Source organism: Myxine glutinosa, chromosome 1 (genome assembly GCF_964187855.1).
Source record: "Myxine glutinosa chromosome 1, kmMyxGlut1.1, whole genome shotgun sequence".
Classification (NCBI taxonomy): Eukaryota; Metazoa; Chordata; class Myxini; order Myxiniformes; family Myxinidae; genus Myxine; species Myxine glutinosa.
Window position 1 is genome coordinate 41,349,123 of NC_136261.1, and position 23,383 is coordinate 41,372,505.

At 46.2% G+C, this 23,383-nt stretch overlaps 1 protein-coding gene across 1 annotated transcript in view; it reads left to right on the forward strand.

The window, feature by feature from the left end:
* Window positions 1-219: 219 nt before the first annotated feature.
* NUP37 (nucleoporin 37) overlaps window positions 220-23,383 on the forward strand; it is a 254,697-nt gene continuing 231,533 nt past the window's right edge. The window contains exon 1 of the mRNA XM_068109918.2: window positions 220-281. Coding sequence (XP_067966019.1) covers window positions 235-281 — 47 coding nt within the window. The 5' untranslated portion in view covers window positions 220-234. The remainder of the gene's footprint in view (window positions 282-23,383) is intronic.

A 23,383-nucleotide genomic window follows, 5' to 3' on the forward strand; every position in this document is an offset into this window, starting at 1 on the left:
TCTGTGATGATCTGATTGAGACGATGTCGACACGAAGTTGGAGTGCTCTTGGGGCAGCAGTCTGATGATGCTGGCTTTGCTATGGATTCTATCCCAGCAAACGTAGCTCCATGAAAATTCAACAACGCTGATCATGTAAGAGCTGATGATGGATGTATCTGACCAGCAGGAATTCAATCCAGATTCCGAAGATGTTGGACTTCCTTTGTTCTGTCTCCTGTGGCCTGTTAAAGGATGGCGTCTCGTGAACGAGAGATGGCCGCATGCCATGCGCTAAAGAGGTATGTCCGCTAGGCCTTGTGAAAATTACATAGTTAATCAGGGACGTACGTGAGCCAGCCCAGGGCCCCAATGCCGTAAAGGTAAAGAGGCCATTCTGCAGGCACTTGGTTCTGTTATGGAAGCTATTTGAATGTTGGAGGCGATGCCCTGAGGCAGAAAAGCTTTGGCTTTCCTTGTTTCTCAGGCTCTGTGTCTCCACCCAGAGGTATGGAATGACCATGTTTTGGGTCACTGCTAGGCCAAAGGGATGGTTTGTGAGTGGACGGGTTGTGAGGAGGTGGGGTGACTTAGGTGGAGTAAACACTACACCCTCACTTTTCCTCAATGTACCAGGCATCCTATATAATGTATATGATGATTCATCATCTGCATTCTAAAACATCTTTAGCAAATGAAAAAGTTTCTAAACTTGTAATAAATCACCGTATAAGCCACGATCCCTCTGTGCATGCGCCACATTTTCTGCACTTTTGTTTTTTTAAAGAACTTTGTTGGATCTCATTGGGAATAGGAGTTTACCTGGAAAGTGGAGGAGACGAAATGCCAAGATTTTGATCACCAGGCCCGGAAACGTTATTGCCAAGTTAAACGCTACGCCCTCACTTTTCCACATCGTACCAGGCATCCCTTCCCAATGCATCGCCCAATCTCCAGTCCTAACTTCCCACCACCCCGTGACCTCTTTTCCAGATGAAGTCCTGAGAACGGTCACGTGCAGTACCATAGCTGACGCGGCCAAAGGGCCTGGTGGATGTTGCCACCTGTGTGCATTGGCTGCCTGTGGTCTCTTGCTAATTGATGTTGAACACACTTTTGGCTTCATCCAAGAGAAGCTTGTTCATGCAGTGTGTTTGCTTTGGCTGCATTATTTAATTTTGGGAGAATTTTGTTGTTCCTGCTCCTCTTCTTTTTTTTAAGTAGGGGAGGGCATTTTTTTTTAATTTTGGTTTAATTTTTGCATTCACAAGGGACATCGAAACTTCCGTGTCTGCTCTTGATAGATAGATAGATAGCTTGACGTCACAAGAGAAGCCAGTTTAGCATTTTATTCTTGCCATTGACAACTGTAAATGACCATAGCAGTAAGGCAGATGGATGGCAAAATAGCCTACCCCTTCCGCTCTCCTAAGGTGCTTATCCACATACTACGTATGCATAATTCTATTATTGCTGCCCCTCCGCCATTTTCCTCCCATGTGCCTCATGCGTTCGTTTTCCCTCCCTTCTTTCGCTCCACTTCACTCTCCTCCCCTTCACCAAACTTGCCGAGTGTACGCAATATGTAGACGGCCCTTTATCCCATATTCCCCCCACCTTTCGATAATTACGTACCAAGCAAAAGCATGCATGGAGGAGCCATTAGTCCAGCTGAACAAACATGGCTTCCACATGGCACAAGAACCACGACCATCACACCGTTTGGACACTTTTTGTTTTTCTATTTCTTTTCGCCCGCTCTTTCACTGGAGAGGAGCCGCCTCGCTGTAGCTGCTGAGCCTGCAAAGTTGCTTTGCAGTGATTTCAATTGCAATAACTTCTCAAATCTCCTTCATGTAATCTCCACCACTCCCCTCTCCCTTTGTTTTGTTTTTTGACTTACAGGTATATGTTGCCATTGCATTTTGCAAATGAATGGAGCTGAACGCAACGGAAGAGGAACAAGGTGTAATGTTAGCTTAGCTGTTCCAGTTCAGTGTCATGGACAGCACAAAATGCCGCACAAAGGTAGAAGCTCTTGGTGGGATTAATGGACATATTTTGAATGCTTTGATGGTTTGAGAGGGGGTTAGTCCTCCTGCCCCCCCCCCCTCCACACACCACCCGCAATCTATCCAAGCGAACACCCCCCCACCCACCCCCAAACCACCCCACTGAAATCTTGGAACCATCCCTGATTAATTAGCCTTTCGGCTCTAATCTGGGAAGAATTGCGATGGTCTGTTTCGTGCTGAATGTGCCTGTTTCCCTTGGCAGGACCTGAGCATGACGTCACTGCATGTGCTATGGCGGGCCTTTCCAGGGTTTTAAATTTGCCGTTCCAAGTCCCGTGCTTACCTGCCGGCAAAGTGTTTGCCAGCATTTGAACATGGACTGTTCGAAATTTATTCCATCGTTCATTCGACACCATTTTTGTTCGATCACTTGAGGAAATTATCCGTTTTCACATTTTGCCATTTGAGGGGTGGGGGGTGGGGGGGGGTGTAAATTTAATGTTGGCGAGGGGGGGGGGGCAAAAAAAATTCTGTTGCTCCCTTGTGTATGTGTATGTGTATGTGTATGTGTATGTGTATGTGTATGTGCATGTATATGTTCTTATTTGTGTGTATTCATCGGTGCTGCATGCCTAACAGAATGCTGTCAGAGGTAGTGCAATGCCTACCTTTGTGCCGTCCTGTCTGGCTTTGACTTATAAACTGTCGGATTGGTGCTTCGCAGGCATGGCGTTGCATCATTCAGGTTCGCCATCCCTCGGATTGGCATTAAGCCGGTTGTCCCGTCTGCTCGCACATTAGCCGGTCTGGTGTACGTTAAAGATCCCACGGTGTCTTTCGCAAAGACGGCTCTCCCCGGCACCCCAAACAAATTCCAAGTCGGATTCGGGCAAATGTCAGGCCTTGACAGCCGGTCCGTGAAGGACTTGGGCCGAAAGCCTTCCCAGTGCCACCCAGCAAGAAGGTGTGGGAATAATGTGAGCTGTTGAGGACGCGGATATGTGCACATGCTTGCGTGTATTTTATTTTATTTTTAAATTGCTGCTCAAAAAGCCTTCCTTCATTTCTCGTTTGCCAGAACGCGCAGCGGCAATGTGCTCGTCTTGGACCGAGTTTCCTGATACACAATTATTGTGGAGAGTTTGCAGCTGTAAGATTCGCGCACACTACCATGTGATACTGCCAAGAATTGTTAATGAAACCAAATTTTGGAGCCATTGATGGACAGCCGTGTTTGTTGACTCTGGCAGGACATGTAATTCATTTTCATATTAATTAAACTCCTTTTGTTTGGTGCATTGTTCAACTTTGCCAAACTGTCACCTCGTGTCTCTGCTTTCATGACCTGTTTGCTCGCATGTTTGACGTCGTCGTTGATGTACAATTGCAGCTCGCTCGGTCCCATTCTGACCTCTGAGCTTTGAATTTTCAACCCTTGCGGAATTGCTTCCGAGGCTATGCTACTGTCTCAGAACATGTCAGCAGCAGGTGCTGCATCATGGAGCAAACGTCTTATTAACATGAGTTGAGATGATTTAAATTTTTAATTTTGTAAACCCTTTTTTTTTTTTTTTTTTTTACTTGCCATGCTTTTTTTTCTCTTTCTTCTTCTTACAATTCCAACTTGAGTAAATTTCCCAATAGCTTCACTGGTGGCAGCCGTTCCCAAGCCACAATTGGCTGAAAAGCATGTCCACAGCGGAGAGATTCGTTGACGATGCATTTGCTGCTGATTGATGCAGTGAGAAGTTCAATAATGTAATCGGATCTCCCACTAATCCTCGGTTTTTTTTAAATCTGACTTGTGTTTCACTTTAAAGCACATCTTCAATCATTCGGTGGTTGAAGATGCAATGGTGTGTTTTGCAAGAGTAACCACGTGGGTCAGTGTGATGATGGAATTACATTATATTTCTGCTTGGATCAAACATAAGTTTGGAATACTTGCCTCAATGTAACCATGCCTGGTCTATACCCGCTTAGCCTGCACACGCAAGACTTTGTGAATGATCAAACTGTGACAAGCCAGTCATATATATATATATATATATATATATATATATATATATATATATATATATATATATATATATGTTGAAGGCAGCAGGAAGTTGGGGTGTGAAGAGAATGAGACAGAGATCTGCAATCTGGTGGTGAAAGAAGGCCGCATTCCAGTGGATTGGGAACTGAGTACCCTCGTCCTTCTATACAAGGGGAAAGGTGACCCTCTGTCATGTGGCTCGTACCGAGCGTTAAGGTTATTGGAGCATGGAATGAAGGTATTGGAAAGGGTGTTGGAGAGGAGGATAAGGAAGAAGGTGAAGATCGACGAAATGCAGTTTGGATTTATTCCAGGAAGAGGAACGACAGACGCGCTCTTTATTGTGAGGCAGTTGCAGGAGAAGTACATGGAGAAGAGGAAGAAATTGTTTCTTGGGTTTGTTGATCTGGAGAAAGCATTCGATAGGGTTCCACGCAAAGTATTGACATGGGCATTGAGGAAGTTAGGAGTGGAGGAATGGTTGATCAGAGTGGTGATGGCAATGTACAAAAGAGCGCGCACACCGCACAGCTGTAAAGATGAAGGACGGGAACAGTGGTGAGTTTGAGGTGAAGGTGGGAGTGCATCAGGGGTCGGTAATAAGTACACTACTATTTGTAGCTGTGATGGAGGTGCTGGCTCAGAACGTAAAGGAGGGTTTACCGTGGGAGTTGTATGCAGATGATCTGGTGTTGATTGTGGAAAGTATCGATGGATTGAAGGAAAAGATGAACAAGTGGAAGGAATGTATGGAGACAAAAGGTCTGAAGGTGAATATCGGAAAGACGAAGGTGATGGCAAGTGGTAAAGCATGTGGTGAGGTTGAAAGAACTGGGAAGTGGCCATGTGCTGTGTGCAGGAGGTGTGTCGGAGTGAACTCCATTCAATGTACAATGAGTGGGTTCATCAAAAATGTAGTGATTTGAGAGGGTCATTAACCAGTGTGACAGCTACATTCAAATGTGAGGTGTGCACAGAGGGAGCTGCAGAAGGAGGAAATGTTGAGTTGGATCTTGGAGATGGCGTGAAGCTGGAAGGTGTGAAAACATTTTGCTACCTCGGAGACATGCTGAATGGAGAAGGTGGATCAGACTCGGCAACGGTTGCTAGAGTGAGATGTGCATGGAAGAAGTTTCGAGAACTGAGTGGCGTGCTGATGAGGAGGGGAGTATCGTTGAAGCTGAAGAGAAAGGTGTATGCTGCAGGTGTGAGAAGTGTTATGATTTATGGGAGCGAGACATGGGTAATGAACTTAGAGCAACAACAAAGGCTGGAAAGGGTGGAAATGCGAATGGTTCAGTGGATGTGTGGAGTATCGTTGAGAGAGAGGAAGACAAATGATGAATTGTGAAAGATGGTGGGAATAGAGCCTGTGATTGATGCTGTGAAGAGGAACAGGTTGAGATGGTTTGGTCATGTGTTGAGGAAGGATGGAAGTGACTGGTTGAGAAGAGTGATGGAAACGAATGTAGAAGGAAGTAGAGGATGGGGAAGACCGAGAAAGACTTGGCTAAAGATGGTGGAAGAAGAAATGCGGGCAAGGGGGTTAACAAGGAGAGATGCAGAAAATAGGGCAAAATGGAGAAGATTGTCATGGGGACCGCAAGGCTAACCCCCGCTCCAGCAGGGAAAATGGCCTTAAAATGCATGTTGTTGTTGTTGTTGTTTTGTGTGTTTGTGTGTACATATACACGACTCACAATAAGTTAGGGACATTGTGGGAGGGAGTTTTTTTTTTTTATATAGGTGTTAGGATTCGGGTATTGAAATCAAGAATGCTGTGTTTTTTCACGCTCATTAATAACTATAGATTTAGGATCAACAACTTTTTTCAACATAATTAATACACAAAATCAACCACACCGAAGAACCTGCCAATATCCCTAACTTATTGTGAGTAGTGTATATAATTTTTTTTTGTATATACTGTGTATTGTATACAGTGACTGTATATGTGACTGTACACAGTCACGTGAAAAAGCAATTACACCCCATGTAAAGTTTTGACTTTTTCAACATATTTCAACATACAGCTATTTGATCTTCATTTCAACAATATTGATAGATAAAGGTGATATAATATAACAAATATCATGAAACATTTACATTTTGTACTCCATTGTATAGTTTAAATAAACATAAATGCAAATTTCGCATGTGGAAAAAGTGAGTACACCCCGACATTTATCACTACTTCAAATACCTAAAATTAAAATCAGGTTCTCCCAGTCTAATCAGGGTCTCCCAGTAAAAAAAATTCTCCCAGTCGATGTCAGAGACTGGTAGACAGTTATAAGAAACGTGTACTTGAGGTTGTTTCTGCCAAAGGGGGCAATACCACCTTTTAGAGCCAAGGGTGTACTTACTTTTTCCACATGCAAAATTTGCATTTATGTTTATTTAAATTATACAATGGACTACAAAATGTAAATGTTGCAAAATCTGGATTGGTGGCTCTACTTTCATTTATTTGTGACCATACATCTCAGACTTCAAAGACCTGAGTGCCACATGGAAGCCCTCCTAGTATGGAGGTGATGTGTTGGTATCATTTTTGTGCATGACATCCACGTCCTGTCACATTCACCAGTCAGAGTTGCTCTGGTTGTTTAATTTATCCTTCTCAACTGCAAGCACACCTCCTAACTGGTGTTTAGCAGGGCAGGCGACGCTTGTTTCCATCTGCCATTTTTTTTTTCAATCCGATTTTCTAATTATCTAAGAAGATTCTCCAGTTGCTTGGCGTCAGGAAGGGCATCCGGCCATAAAAACATTGCCTCAAACAGGGAACCATGATTGTCATGGGGCCCGCAAGGCTAACGCCCGCTCTAGCGGGGAAAATGGCCTTAAAACGATCATTCATTCATTCATATTCTCCAGTTGCTGCTGAGTGATGTCATGAATTGCATTTATTTTTATTTTTTGTATGCAAGATCGAGGCTCGTGTATGAGCTGACATTAATCACAAAAAATATATATAACGGACACACAAAACATACAATAAAGGGAGCGGCAGACAAGATGGGGAGAGAGAGGGAAGCACACAAATACAACAGCAGAGAACAGGGTCATCGGGAGATCTGTGGGACGGAGAGGGCTTGGGGGGAAACACATCCAGATATTTGCGATTCCAGCTTTAAAAATTCTTTCAAAGAATGGGATTTTGATGAAAAAACTCGTTTTACATGCCCCCCATGAAAATAAATCCAATGGGGCCAAGTCAGGGGAACAAGGTGGCCAAGCATGTGGTCCACATCTACCGATCCACTTCACTGGGAAGACGACATCCAAAAGCTTTCGCACACCACAAGCAAAGTGGCAGGGAGCACCGTCTTGCTGGAAGAAGGTCCTATCTAAAATATCCAATCGACGTTGTTCAGGATTGAAGGAATAATGTAACGCATCGTTCGTCGTTCACTGTTGTCAGTCAAACACAAATGCTACAAAGGTTAAAAAAAATAGTCTATTAAAATACTGGAGAATCCTGACACTCACGGAGAAAGCGTTCCTAGAAAATGCCGCAAATGCTGGGGCATTGGTTCAATGGGAAAAAGTGGGACAGGTTTCCTGCAGTTCGTGATTCATAGCCGCTTGGAGTCGAAGCCTGAAGGAAGACACGACACTCCGCATTATCTCACGAAGATAGACATTGGGTTTAAATTGCATAATTTTAAACGTCCTGGCATCGTAGTCCTTGTGTTAAAATTGAATCTTATTTTAGATCCAAAATAAAGTTCATTTTTGACGTTCCGTACCATGAACCGTCCTCGCTGATCAGCACAATATTTACACCACATCCCCAAAGTGTAAATCACACTTTTAAAGTTTGCAGACCAAAGGTATCACAAGACTTAAAACTACCGCATTTTCCCTCAAGCTATTAAATAAATAATACAATTAATGGTTTTCCTCAGTGCTGTTGGTCCAATGTACTTAGTGTTGGGCCCTGATGCTCTGCAAGCCCGATTTGCTTGCACTTTTTTTTTCTATAAATTTTAGCCTCATGACAGAAGGAAAAGCAATGCACTGACAGCGTGGCAATACGCAGTGAAATGAAGAGGAGGAATCACGGCAATGGATGTGAACGAGTCTCACGACATCATAGGCCTTGACATGGATGCACAAACTCGGCATTAATGCTCCCAGAAAGGCACTCGGTGAGCTTTGTAAGATCATTACCTCAACAAACCTCAACATTACCTCAACAAACCTCAAAAATTTCACAAAAACTGTTAAACAAGACAATCCTAGAACGTCCCAAACTGTAACATCTCGAGTCAGACAAAAGCAGGATTTCTGATTGCACTTGATAGAATATTGTTTGTTTTGCTGTTTGGCTATCATCACAATGTTGAATTGTATCGCTCTGCAGTTCAAACACAAGACCGATATCGTTTTTTCGATTTCGGTCGTTTGGGAATGGCCGCCGATGTAAGTGATGTTGTGCAACAACAACAAACTCAAGTGTGTGATGTTATCTTGGGTGCTCACATTTTGTACGGTTTCCACGAGTGCTGAAAGTGGCTCTGATTGCTGCAAATCTTTCCCACGCGCGTTCCCTTGCTGATCTCAGCATCTGTACGAGACCGAGCTCTGGCGAGTTTTGGCCAATGTGAAATTTCTCGGAATCTTAACACCGCCGAGTTCCAAATATATATATATATATAGTTATTTATTTGTTTTTTGTTGTTTTGTTTCTTTCTTGCTCTCTTGCTCTTCCTTTTGCTCTTGACGGATTCAGAAGAAACTTTGTTGGACAGGTTGGGTGTGCTACAAAGACAAATTGATTTTGGACAAGATCCGGATCCTGCTGTGAGAATGTTTCTTCGCCATCGAGAGATCGGACCAAAAACGATATGAATGATCGTTTTGAGGCCATTTTTCCCCGCGAGAGCGGGGGTTAGCCTTGCGGGCCCCATGACAATCATGGTTCCCTGTTTGAGGCAATGTTTTTATGGCCGGATGCCCTTCCTGACGCCAACCCTTGGTCACGCTCTTACGATGCGCAGGGATACGGTGTACCTATCCTGAATCGGGGTACACACCGTGATCATTCATCCCAGCAAGCTGGTACTCAATTTGCCGACCTCGGAAGGATGACAGGCTGAGTCAACCCCCCTGGCGTTAATTCAGCGATCGACCGGGATTCGAACCCAGGTTCCTAGGATCCCAAGCCGGCACCCTAACCGCTAAGCCAACGCCAGGCAACGGACCAAAAACGATATGTCGCACTAAAGCGCGGCGTTACGCGCGCTGCTTGCGAGCAAGGAGGAAGCGGACAAGCGGTAACTTATAAGCGTCTTTATTTCAGGAGCTCACTGTAACACTGGCGCGCTCCGGGCTGCGCGCCCGGTGTATATCATGAGGCCATGCCTACCCCTCGGGCGTGGCCACCGCCCACTTGGTGCGCGGAATGATGTCACCACGCCAGTGGGCTTTTGTGTCCGCCACACGCGCCCCCCCAGAATTCCCGCGCACCTGGAGGGCCAGTTTGCGGGGCAGACCAATGACCCGGCCAAAGCGCCCCCTGGCGATCGGCGGCGTCCGGGGTGCAGGGATGCCAGGTGGAATGCCCCTGGCTGCCCCTGGGATGGGTGCAGGACCGGGGGGCGGCGGGGCTGGGCGGTGCCGGGGGTCCGCCCTCAGGGGGGCGGCCCCGACGTGGGGGTCGGGCCACTGGCGGTGGATGGTCCACGTCGAGGTGGGCCGGCTTGAGGCGGTCTACCGAAACGCGGTCAGGAGTACCGCCGATGTCCAGGGTGAAGTGCTTCGCCCCGGTCTCCAGCACGCGGAAAGGCCCGTCGTACGGGGGCCGCAGTGGTGTCCGGTGGGCATCGTGGCGGACGAAGACGTACTCCGCCGTGCGAAGCTCCGGGGCGACGTGCGTCGGTGGGTGCCCGTGGCATGCCGTTGGCACCGGGGCGAACCTCTGGGCGGTCTCTTGCAGAGCGGAGCGCTGCTGTGCCGCGGACCATGGTGCCGTGGAGTCTGGGAGGAACTCGCCCGGCACCCGCAGCGGTTGCCCGAAGACCAACTCTGCCGCGGATGCGCGCAGGTCCTCCTTGGGCGCCGTCCGGAGGCCCAGCAGGACCCAGGGGAGCCTGTCGACCCAGCGGCCGTCGCGGAGGGTGGCCCGGAGCGCGGCCTTCAATGAGCGGTGAAATCGCTCACACAGGCCGTTAGCCTGGGGGTGGTAGGCCGTGGTTCGGTGCAGCCGGACCCCGAGCCCCTGCGCGACTGCCCCCCAGAGCTCCGAGGTGAACTGGGGGCCGCGGTCGGACGAGATGTCTGAGGGGGCGCCGAACCGGGCGACCCAGGTGGCGATGAAAGCCTGCGCGACATCGGCCGCCGTTGTCGACGCCAAGGGCACGGCCTCCGGCCACCGGGTGGTGCGGTCCACCATGGTGAGGACGTAGGTGAAACCCCGCGAGGGGGGCAGAGGTCCCACCAGGTCCACGTGGACGTGGTCAAACCGGCGTTCCGGCACCGTGAACGGAGCCAACGGGGCCTGGGTGTGCCGGTGCACCTTGGCGCGCTGGCACGTGAGGCACGTCCTGGCCCAGCCGCGGACGGCCTTCCGGAGGCCATGCCAGACGAACTTGTCGGCGATCAGCCTTTGGGAGGCCCTCACGCCCGGGTGGGACAGGCCGTGGATGGCGTCAAACACCTGGCGCTGCCAGCCCGTGGGCACGATGGGGCGAGGACGCCCGAGGGAGACGTCGCACAAGAGGGCCGCGCCCGCGCCGTCGAACGGCACCTCGGTGACGCGGAGGCCCGTGACGGCGGTCCGCAAGGCCTGGACGTCGGGGTCAGCGGCCTGGTCCGCTGCCATCCGGGCATAGTCGATGCCGAGGTGGACTGCGTGGGCGACGGCCCGGGAAAGGCAATCCGCCACCGGGTTGTCCTTCCCCGCGACGTGCTGGATGTCCGTCGTGTACTCGGACACGGCCGAGAGGTGACGCTGCTGCCGGGCCGACCACGGCTCGGTGACCTTGCCCATCGCAAAGATCAGCGGCTTGTGGTCGACGAAGGCAGTGAACGCACGGCCCTCGAGCAGATGGCGGAAGTGCCTGACCGCCAAGTGAAGCCCGAGCAACTCGCGGTCGAAGGTACTGTAACGGCGTTCGGGCGGCGAAGCTGCCGGCTAAAGAACGCCAGCGGTTGCCAAGCTCCACGCACCTATTGCTCGTGCACCGCGCCCACCGCGTAGTCCGAGGCATCGGTGGTGAGGGCGATCGGTGCATCGGGCGCCGGGTGCGCGAGCATGGTGGCGTTATCCAAGGCGAGCTTCGCGCCCGTGAACGCCGTGTCCATCTGCTCGGTCCAGGTAACGTCGCCTTTGCCCGGCTTACCTCGGAGAGCTTCGTGCAGGGGGCGCAGGAGCTGGGCGATACGGGGCAGGAACCGATGGTAAAAGTTCACCATGCCCAGGAACTCCTGCAGCCCTCTTATCGTGCGGGGGCGCGGAAACCCCTTCACCGCCTCCACCTTGGCCGGCAGGGGGACGGCTCCGTGCCTGGTGACACGGTGCCCCAGAAAATCGATTATGGCGGTGCCGAACCGGCACTTTGCGGGGTTCACAATCAGGCCATGCTGGCCCAGGCGTTCGAAGAGCGTGCGGAGGTGGCGTAGGTGCTCTTCGCGGGACGCGCTGGCGACGAGGATATCGTCCAGGTCGACGTAGACAAACTCCAAGTCGCGCAGGACGCTGTCCATCAGTCGCTGGAACGCCTGAGCCGCATTCTTCAGACCGAAGGGCATGCGCAGGAACTCGAAGAGTCCGAATGGCGTGATGACCGCCGCCTTCGGGACGTCCTCCGGCCTGACGGGGACCTGATGGTAGCCGCGTATGAGGTCCACCTTCGAGAAGAAGGACCTGCCCGCCAAACGGGCGGAAAAGTCCTGAATGTGGGGGACGGGGTAGTGGTCGGGAGTCGTGGCGTCATTGAGATGGCGATAGTCCCCGCACGGTCGCCATCCCCCGCCGGGCTTCGGCACGATGTGCAGCGGCGACGCCCAAGCGCTCTCTGAGCGCCGAACGATGCCGAGTCGCTCCAGGGTAGCGAACCCCGCTTTTGCCACCGCCAGCTTCGTCGGCTCGAGGCGGCGTGCCCGGGCGTAGACCGGTGGCCCGACGGTGGGGATGTGATGGGCCACCCCGTGCTTGACGGCCCCCGCCGAGAAGGTGGGCCGCGTGAGGGCCGGGAAGCCGGCGAGGAGGCGGGTGAATGCGTCCGCTGCCGGAAGCGTACAGACCAACGTGGCCGGAACCGAACCGTTCGGCAAGCCGCTTGGCAAGCCGCTCGTTGAGCTGGGCAACGCACAAGCGAGCGAGCTGAACGTCTCGGCCTGGACAAGACGTCTGCGCTTTACGTCGACCAGGAGCCCATTAGCGCACAGGAAGTCCGCGCCAAGCAGTGCCATGGGCACGTCGGCGGTGACGAACGTCCATCGGAAAACCTGCCCTCCGAACCGCAGAGAGAGGCAGCGTTTTCCGTACGTACGGATGGGCGTCCCGTTCGCGGCAAGCAGTGCGGGGCCCCCACCCGCGGCGTGCTTGTCTGACGTGCCGGCGGGAACGACACTCACCTGCGCTCCCGTGTCGCACAGGTAACGGCGCCCGGAGAAGGTGTCCGTTATGAACAGCAGGCTGCTCGAACGGCCGGCGCTCATCGCCACTATTGAGCGCCGGCCCGGGCGTTTCCCGACCTGTTGAAGGAGCATGGCGGATGACACTGCCGAGCTTCGTGGCCGAACTTGGCGTGGAACCAGCACCAGGTGGTGGAGCTGGAGGAGCGCGGCTGGCTCCGCCAGGCCGGTGGAGTTGGCGGGTTTCCCCGCGGTGGCGGTTTTCGCCGCGGCGGTGGGCGGGGCGTGGCGGCGGTCACAAGGTGCGTATCAGCATGCTGCGTATGCTGTATAAGCTGATGCTGTGGAACAGCAGCATCAGCAGCATCAGCCTCGAGGGCCGTGACGGCCACGCCGACTCTCGCCCGCGTGTCCAAAGCGGCGAAGTACCTGTCCGCCTCGGCTGCCAATGCTCGGGGTTCCGTTAGCCCGGTCCCGGCCAACGCGAGGCGAACCTGCGCTGGAAGTTGGCGACGGAAAAGCGCCCGGAATAGAGAACCGGGGGCTTCGTCGCCCAACAGTGACAGCATATGGTCCATTCGGACCGACGGGCGCGTGTCACCGAGCTCGGGGAGATCCAGGAGGCGGTCGGCCCGTGCGTCGTCCGTGAGGCCGAACGTGGCTAGGAGTAGCCGCTTGAGTGCCTCGTACTTGTGGCCGTCCGGTGGGTGGCGAAGGACGGACACAACTCGAGCGGCCGTGCCGGGCCCGAGGGAGGCGACGACGTGGCAATAGCGCGTGTCATCGCCGGTGAGGCGCCGAAGCTGAAATTGGGCTTCGGCCTGGACGAACCAGACTTCGGCCTGAGCCTCCCAAAATTCGGGAAGTTTGATGAAGTCGGCCATGGCAATGGCGTCGCGTGTGGAAGGATCGCTCCGGCAGATCCAACGTCGAGGGGGTCACCAGTAAAGCGCGGCGTTACGCGCGCTGCTTGCGAGCAAGGAGGAAGCGGACAAGCGGTAACTTATAAGCGTCTTTATTTCAAGAGCTCACTGTAACACTGGCGCGCTCCGGGCTGCGCGCCCGGTGTATATCATGAGGCCACGCCTACCCCTCGGGCATGGCCACCGTCCACTTGGTGCGCGGAATGATGTCACCACGCCAGTGGGCTTTTGTGTCCGCCACAGCACGATATTTCAAATAGCTGTGGGTGGATTATGTCAAAACCTGGTGATTGAGCTGGGTCGGTGATCAGAACAAGCACATTCTATTTTGTTTCAGTCCCGGACCCAGATCTGGCCCATCAGTGGGATACAAAATGTAAGCATGTAATGTTCGGCATGGCGGAGGTATCTCCCTACCGAGTGCCGTTCCAGTTGGTGATTGTTAAGTGGACCATTTCACTCCTGCTTCCCTTTTTGGTGGTTTTTATTGGACCGGTGGATGGAATTGTCAGAATGTTGATCAAGATATTTCAAGCACTGTGGAAACTCGAAGAGAAGCTGACATTTCGGCTGTTAATCCTTCGTTTAAGTTAGAGAGAGACGTTAACCAGCATTAACTTTTCTTCTGCATCTTCGTTTGCTCCAACAAAAGGTTAACACCTGAATGTCATCTCCTTGCTTCCCATGGCAGTGGTCATACCTCGATCAACGTGCGCTTAATATCATCTATCGTTCTACCGGTCTACCAAAGCAGATAAACATCACACTTTACGAGTGAGACTAGTTATTCATTCTGTGTTGATCATACTGGCTTGTGGACCTCTCCCTTTCTACATCCGGCCTTTAAACATTTTTTTATGCCTGTCATTCTTAATTACCTCCGGTGATTTCTTTTTTGCTCCTGAGGTTCGGCATGGATAATTTAACTCGGTTGTCATGTTGTTCTAATTATGTTCAGGCTGAAATTTACCTCTATTTGAATGAGTGTTATGTTGCCCCTTTTGTTGATGTTTAAGTTGCCTTGAGCATGAATGTTGATTAATAAAGGTGTTTGTGCTCTCGCACGATCTTTGTACCTTACTGTTTCGGCTGATTGTTTCCTCTCCATCCGCCCTCCCCCATCCCCTCATCCTTTTATCTTGTATGCCCAAGGTGGGAAAGTTTCAGGTGGAAAAGCGTTTTATAGACATGACTGTTGTTATATGACAAAGGACTTAACATGACACGATGGACTTTTGAGAATGGTATTTTGGAGATACGCATTCCACAAAATTTTCTTTACAGTTTTGAACCCTACTTTACTTATTTTTTAATGACTTGTACAATGTACATGCAAAGGCAATGACTCCATCTATATATTATACAGTCACGTGAAAAAGTAAGTACACCCCATGTAAATTTTGACTTTTTCAACATATTTCAACATACAGCTATTTGATCTTCATTTCAACAATATTGATAGATAAAGGTGATGTAATATAACAAATATCATGAAATATTTACATTTTGTAGTCCATTGTATAATTTAAATTAACATAAATGCAAATTTCGCATGTGGAAAAAGTAAGTACACCCCTACTTTTATCACTACTTCAAATACCTAAAATTAGAATCAGGTGCACAAGCTCAGGTGCAAATGATTAGAATATCGTCAGAGAGGATCTTGGAGGAACCTGTCTTATTTAAACCTCAGACATTTAGTTTGGTTTGCTCTTTGTTGTTGAAGTGTGCGGCGTCACCATGCTTAGATCAAAAGAGCTATCTGAGGCCTTCAGAAAGAAGGTTATAGATGCCTACGAGTCTGCGAAAGGATTTAAAAAGATCTACAAACAATTTGAAATCAATCATTCGACTGTCCGGAAGATCATCTACAAGTGGAGAAGATTCCAAACAACTGCCAACTTGTTCAGGCCAGGCCGTCCCAGCAAGTTCAGTCCGAGAGCAGACCGCAAGATGTTGAAAGAAGTCTCTAAGAACCCCAGAATGTCATCACGGGACCTACAGGTAGCTCTTGCCACTGTTGATGTCAAAGTTCACGAGTCTACCATTAGAAAGAGGCTGCACAAATTTGATCTACATGGGAGGTGTGCCAGGAGGAAACCTTAGCTGTCCAGAAAGAACATCAGGGCAAGACTAAAGTTTGCCAATGAACACCAACACACACACACACACACAAATATATATATATATACATATACATATATATGTATACTTCTGGAACAATGTGCTCTGGACAGATGAGTCAAAGGTAGAGCTATTTGGCCACAGTACCAGAAGACATGTTTGGCGAAAACCAAAGACAGCATTTGACCACAATAACCTGATACCAAATGTAAAGCATGGTGGTGGAAATATTATGGTTTGGGGCAGCTTTGCTGCATCAGGGCCTGGGCAGCTCACCATCATAGAATCCACTATGAATTCTTCATTGTACCAGAGGGTGCTTGAGGATAATGTGAGGCCATCTGTCACAAAGTTGAAGCTCAACCGAAAGTGGACCTTGCAACATGACAATGACCCTAAACTTGCCAATAAATCCACCAAGGAATGGCTGAAAAGAAAGAAATGGAGGGTTCTGGAATGGCCAAGTTAAAGCCCGGATCTAAATCCCATCGAGATGTTGTGGGGGGATTTGAAACGAGTTGTGCATGCAAGAAACCCCTCAAACATCGCACAGCTGAAAGAATTCTGCATGGAGGAGTGGGCAAAAAGTTCTCCCAGTCGATGTCAGAGACTGGTAGACAGTTATAAGAAACGCCTACTTGAGGTTGTTTCTGCCAAAGGGGGCAATACCACCTATTAGAGCCAAGGGTGCACTTACTTTTTCCACATGTGAAATTTATGTTTATTAGCGCTGAGGAAGCGCCTCTAGCGAATGACTTCCAGCCAGTGTAACGCGAATTCCTGTCACAGGAATTCTGAGATCATATAAGTGTGACGTGGCAGTTCCTGATTGGTTCGTGTTGGGGAACCCCTTCTCGCTGCCGACGTGACGTAAATTCGCGCACGCGCACTGGTGAAGCGCGAGATTCGGCCCAAGGTTCTTATTATTATTATTATTATTTTTGTATACAAGATCGAGGCTCGAACCATGATCGAGGCTCGAAATTCCATGCCCGAACCTCAGCGCAATCCAAGATGATTCACTTGTTTAAATTATACAATGGATTACAAAATGTAAATGTTTCATGATATTTGTTATATTATATCACCTTTATCTATCAATATTGTTGAAATGAAGATCAAATAGATGAATGTTGAAATATGTTGAAAAAGTCAAAACTTTACATGGGGTGTACTTACTTTTTCACGTGACTAACTTTAGAATGGAATAAAAAAAACTTTGGAATAAATATTTTTAATATTGAAGATGTTTTGTGGCATTGGTGTCATCTCAGGCACCAAAGATGGATGAAGGTTATGTTTTCATCCCTCTTTGTCTGTTTGTCTGTCTGTCTGTGAACAGGCCTCTCAAAGTTGTGGACAGATTCTGACCCAACGATGAATAGGTTGGATCTGTGACAAAGACACGTTCATTCGATTTTTATTAACTTCTCTATTCTGATCGGAGTATTTTTAAGTGACTCTTCACCATTGATATATATACATATATATATAATATGTATATATATATATATATATATATATATATATATATATATATATATATATATATATATGTATATATGTATATATATATATATATATATATATATATATATATATATATATATATATATATATATATATATATATATATATATGTATATATGTATATATATATATATATATATATATATATATATATATATATATATATATATATATATGTATATATATATATATATATATATATATATGTATATATATATATATATATATATATATATGTATATATATATATGTATATATATATATATGTATATATATATATATGTATATATATATATATGTATATATATATATATGTGTATATATATATATGTATATATATATATATATATATATATGTATATATATATATATATATATATATATATATATATATATATATATGTATATATATATATATATATGTATATATATATATATATATATGTATATATATATATGTATATATATATATGTATATATATATATATGTATATATATATATATATATATGTATATATATATATATATGTATATATATATATATATGTATATATATATATTTATATATTGTTGCGGATATGGGACTTGGCCTCCATATCCGCTTGTAAATATTCCCCTATTTCCCCAATACTCCCCAACTATCCCCAATCCCCCATTCCCTAGTCCCATTGTCTGTAAACAACACTCTGTAGAACCGACCTTCCCCTTCTTCCCCCATTAAATGTCGTGCCCAGGTCCACCGCATCTCACGTAGACAACTTTCGGACCTCTTGCTAGTTATTCTTAGTCTATGTCAGTTAAGGACTCGTTTCCATTAATTCTGACTCTTCGTTGCACCAGAATGTGATTGTATGGCACCAGTAGTGAGTTTAGGACCTCCCCATACCTCCTCCCATCTTCCCCATGAAACAACAACTACAACAACGGCGTGCGGGGAGTGTGCGTCCTCACACCGGCTTGGTTAGCCGCCATTGCCATGTGCGCCCACGGGGTTACCACGAAGGGGCTGGCTGTCAGCTCCTCGTCAAGGGCGGAGCCCGGTAACCCCCGCACCCAATAAGAAGCAACGGGCCGATTCCATCTGGGGCGGAGCTAACGAGCCGAGGGCATGTCACTCCCCGCCGGATACGCAGCCTACCGGACGTGACGTCAGATGCGCCTCAGCCACGAAAGAGAACCAGACGCCACCTCCGAGCGCTGTGAGACCTCCCGCATCTCTGGACCGGACCGGGTCGATTCTGTCCCTGAGCCAAGAGTGCACCTTGAGCCATCGACTACCCGCCTTCCTTGCCATCAATCCCCGTGTGAGTCAGTCTTGTCCCGTTTATCTGTCGTCTGTCGGGGCTAAGATAAGACCGTGTTTAAGTGCCCACCTTTCTATGCTGTCTCTCTTGTCTTTGTAATCTAACCTTCCGCAATATTATAACCTCCTCCGGAGGTCTTGAGAACTGGACCCCTGGTGTCGTGTCATTTAATCCAGCCGTTGTGTCCTTTCCATCATTGATTTAGCATAGCGCGACTTAGTCAACGTTCGAGTATAATCGGGTAACTTGTGCGAACACGGCGGCCATTCCGCTCGGCCCAGCATAACATCTTAATAAGTCGTGTCCGTAACAATATATATGTATATATGTATATATATATATATATATATATATATATATATATATATATATATATATATATATATATATATATATATATATGTATATATGTATATATATATTATGTATATATATATTATGTATATATATATAATGTATATATATATAATGTGTATATATATATATATATATATATATATATATATATATATATATATATATATAGCACTATGTGCTATATGCACAGATACACACACACAGTATATAGCACTATGTCTCAAAACGTTGTTTACATATTATGACAAAGCTATGTGGTTGATTTGGGTATGTGACAAGTACTGGCCGATTAATTTTTGGTTGAGGTCTGGATGCAGTTCCGGCCTATCCTTGGAATACAAAACGTAAGTTGTTCAGGCTGGCTGTGGATGTATGCGCTCTGCCGAGTGCCATTTTGGTTTATCAATGTGGTAAGTTGATGCATCAACATTTTGTGAAAATACATTTTTAATAGAAATTAGGTAATGGCATGAAAACATACCGAGAATGTGCAAGTTAATTACAAATAGTGATACTGCAGACAGAAGCCAATATAGCCCATGGTTGGCTGCAGATACCCCTTCAAAAGGTCCACCATTCATTGTTCTTTGTTTTGTGTGTACAAAATCACTCATCATTTTTGTTTTGTAATTTATGATGTTACAAGTTCACTTGTCTGTCCTAAGGCTTCTGCTTTGATGGCTTAATGCACCAGTATTTGAATATTGCACACCTTTCCTGGATAGTCGAAGCAAAAACTATTGATAATGTGATAAGAACCTCAGCATGCGTATTGCGTAAGGTGTCTTAAAAGCCATGATTCCAGATTTATTTGCATAAAGTTTTGTGAACCCTTATTACTATAGCTTGAGGACCAAAACTCTTGTCTTTTTTTTTTTTTTTTTTCATTGCTTCTCACAATTTCCTTCTCTACTGTTTCATAAAGCGTTGGCTCTGCGCGGGCACTTCACGACGGAGTTATTTTTGAGCGCCAGCGCTTGGCCGTGTGTGTAAATGTTAGACATGTGCCGGAAAGCAGATGTGACAGTTGGCTTGAGCCACACGGAACATGGCTTAGTAGGCCCAGCAAGGCTGTTCCCAAAACAGCTCGGACGGATAGTGTGTGTAGGATAGCAATGCCAGATTTTTCGAGCCTGATGCTCAGGCAAAACCCGATGCCTCTTGTTTGCTTGGTCGAATATATATTGATATGTGCATAAAGGTGACTCACATTCAACCTGAGATGCGAACCAAACATATCTCGACAACAACACTCCTAACAGCGACGACTCCGTTGCAACTGCTCAGCGGAGCGGCCAAACAGGCGCGTTTGCGTGTCGTTGAGCCAAGCCTTGTGCTCGACAGGCAGCAGCTGCGTCGGAAGCTCAGGGGTCAGTCCAGTGAACATATTTGTGCAACCTTTTCATGCTAATTGATTCAAGGTAAAGCCACTGGCAAAAGTCCACCTTAACATAAAGGTCTTTATTCAGGCTTTGTTCGGCATCAGTTCTCCTGTTCCCAGCTTGTTGCCATCAGAGCTTGAACCCAATTGTTGTTTTAAACCCGATGCCAGTGCTGCCTCGGCCATATCTCACCGCTGGCGGGCTTCTATCCTTGACAAATGCTCATCAACTGATGGTCACTGCCAAGCTTCTTCTTCTTCTCCAGGTGGATGATCCTCCATAATTCTTGCTGCACCATTAATTGTGCATCTCCTCATCGGGTTCCAAGCTTTACCACCGCCTACTTAGTGTGCGAGGCCTTGATCTACGATCTTCTTTAAATCAAAGTTATTGGTGTCATAATTATGTCACATCTGTAAATTTTTTAATCTCTCGTTGCACGTGCTCCGTAATTTTTCCCCTTTGACTTTTTGATCTTTTTTTTTGTGATCAAATGGTTGTTCATTTCTTTCTTTTGTACTATGCATGCATGTTTATTTTTACCCTTTTGTGCCTCAAATCTATTCTTTATTCGGGTTGAATCCTTGAATGCATTCCTATTTTGATGTTCAATATTGTTGCCCCAAATAATTATTAGAGAATACTTTTGTCATCCTGTTGTATTTTTCAAAATTGTTGAATAATGACTATCTTAAGAGGAGCCCGATATTTCCATGGTGATGTTGAGCGATGTGTATATTTAAGGCCGAAAGCTATATTATGTCGGCATCTGATGTCAGTCTCTGTCCTATTTTTATTTTTATTTTTATTTTTTAGGTTTGTTCATTTCGACTTTATCATGTTTCAAACCTATTAATAAAAAAGTGTCCATATAATCTTATAATGCTTGCAGTTTATAAATACTTTTGCTGGACAAGGCAGCAGCTGCATTTATAAACATTTCAAAATTTAACTCCTAGTTTCCCTTTAAGGGTTCTGCCATTCCCTTGTGGTTTCCATACAAGGCACACTTGGTTTATCCTGTGGTTGCTTGTCCGATGATGTGTTTGTAAGTAAATGTTGGAAGGAGAATGTACAAATGCACTTGAATTTTGTGATTGTGCAATGCATGGTGGTGTAGCTGTTATTATTGTGTAATGCAGCAAGTTATTATTTTATAATTTTTAAAAATTTATTTATTTACTTATTTTTTTGCACTTTTTATGGCCACCCCGTTACACTCTAAAAAAAATAAAAATGTAAATGTGCGCTGCAAGTGTTGTGCATGTGCTGCGCATGTTTTTTTTTGTTTTTTTGTGTATGTGGGTGTGTGTGTTGCCATCATCATTGCCATCATCATTGCCATCGTTATTAAGCAAAACAAAAATTAAGATCATGACCTCTTCCACCGAAGGTGGGCGGAGGTTATGTTTTTACCCTTTTCTGTCTGTGAACAGAATATCTCAAAACGTTGTGGACAGATTGAGACAAAATTTGGTGAACATGTTGGGTGTGTAAAAAGGACTAAATTATTAAATTTTGGTGATGCTCTGGATCTGGATTTAAGAATGATTTGAATGATGGGGCTAAACACTTTATATACATACATATACATGTACATACATATTTAGCATGATATCTCAAAGTTATGGACTGATTTGGAAGAAACTTGGTGGATATGTTGGGTATATGACAAAGACAAATTGATTCGATTTTGGTGAAGATCCGGATCCGAATACGAGAATTTTTAAATTTTTTCAAAGTGATTCTTCATCATTGAGAGATGGAACAATATCTCAAAAAGTTGTGGATGAGTTGTGATATAACTTTGTGGATGAGTTTGGTAGGTGACAACAGCAAGCCAATTAGATTTTGGTTCAGGTCCTGATCCAGATCCGGCCTATGATTGGGATATAAAACGTCAACTATTCAGCTTGGCGTTCTACTGAGTGCCATTATTGTTATTAGTCTGCTACCCGGAGAGGACTATACGTTTGCTCTCCATCTGTCTGTCTGTCCATCCCACCTGTGGTTTTCTGCAGTTTTTCACTATACCCTTTAACATATTCAACTGAAACTTGGTACATGGCTTTTCATTATTATAAGTTACAGAATAAGTTAGGGTTTTGTGCTGCTTTACCTTTATTTCATGGAATTATGCCCTTTTTGGACTCAGAAAATATCACATATTACAATGCCTTCACAAAGTATTTTGAGCCTGAATTTAAAATGGGTTAAAATGTGATTTTTTTGTCACTGATCTACGCATAATCACCCCATAATGTGAACATAGAATTGTTTTTTAGAGTTTACTCCAATTTTTTTCGAAATGAAATACAGAAATATCTAATTTATTGATAGTCAATGCTTCCGAGAAGCGCCTTCGACAGTGATTACAGCTTCGAGTCATCTGAGGTATGTCTGTATCAGCTTTGCACATCTGGATTTGGGGAGTTTCTCCCATTCTTCCTTGCAGATTTGCTCAAGCTCTGTCAAGTTGAATGTGCAGTGTTGGAGAACATCAATCTTCAAGTCTTTCCCCATTTCTCAATGGGATTCAAGTCTGTGCTTGGCTTGGCCATTTAAGGACTTTCGCGTTCTTGTTCTGAAACCATTCCAGTATTGCTTTGGCTGTATGCTTGGGGTCATTGTCCTATTGGAATGTAAAGCTTCGCCGCAGTCTAATGTCTTTTGCACTCTGAAGCAGGTTATCCTCAAGGATTTTCCTGTATTTGGCATCATTAATTGTTCCCTTTATCCTTTCAAGTCCACCAGACCCTGCCGCTGAAAAACATCCCCATAGCATGATGTTGCCACCACCATGCTTCACAGTAGGGATGGTGTTAGAAGGGTGATGAGCTGTGCTCGGTTTCCGCCAGACGTTGAGCTTTGCATTCAGGCCAATGTGTTCAATTTTTATCTCGTCAGACCACAGAATAATTTGTCTCATGCTCTTAGAGTCTTTCACGTGCCTTTTTGCAAACCTATTGTGCAAATGCAAATGTGGTCATGTGCCTTTTTCTCAGGAGAGGCTTCTGTCTGGCCAATCTCCCATGACCCTTAGATTTGTCAAGTGCTGCAGAGACTGTTGTGCTTCTGGCAGGTTCTCCCATTTCAGCCAAGGATCTATAACTCTGTCAGGGTGGTCATTGAGTTATTG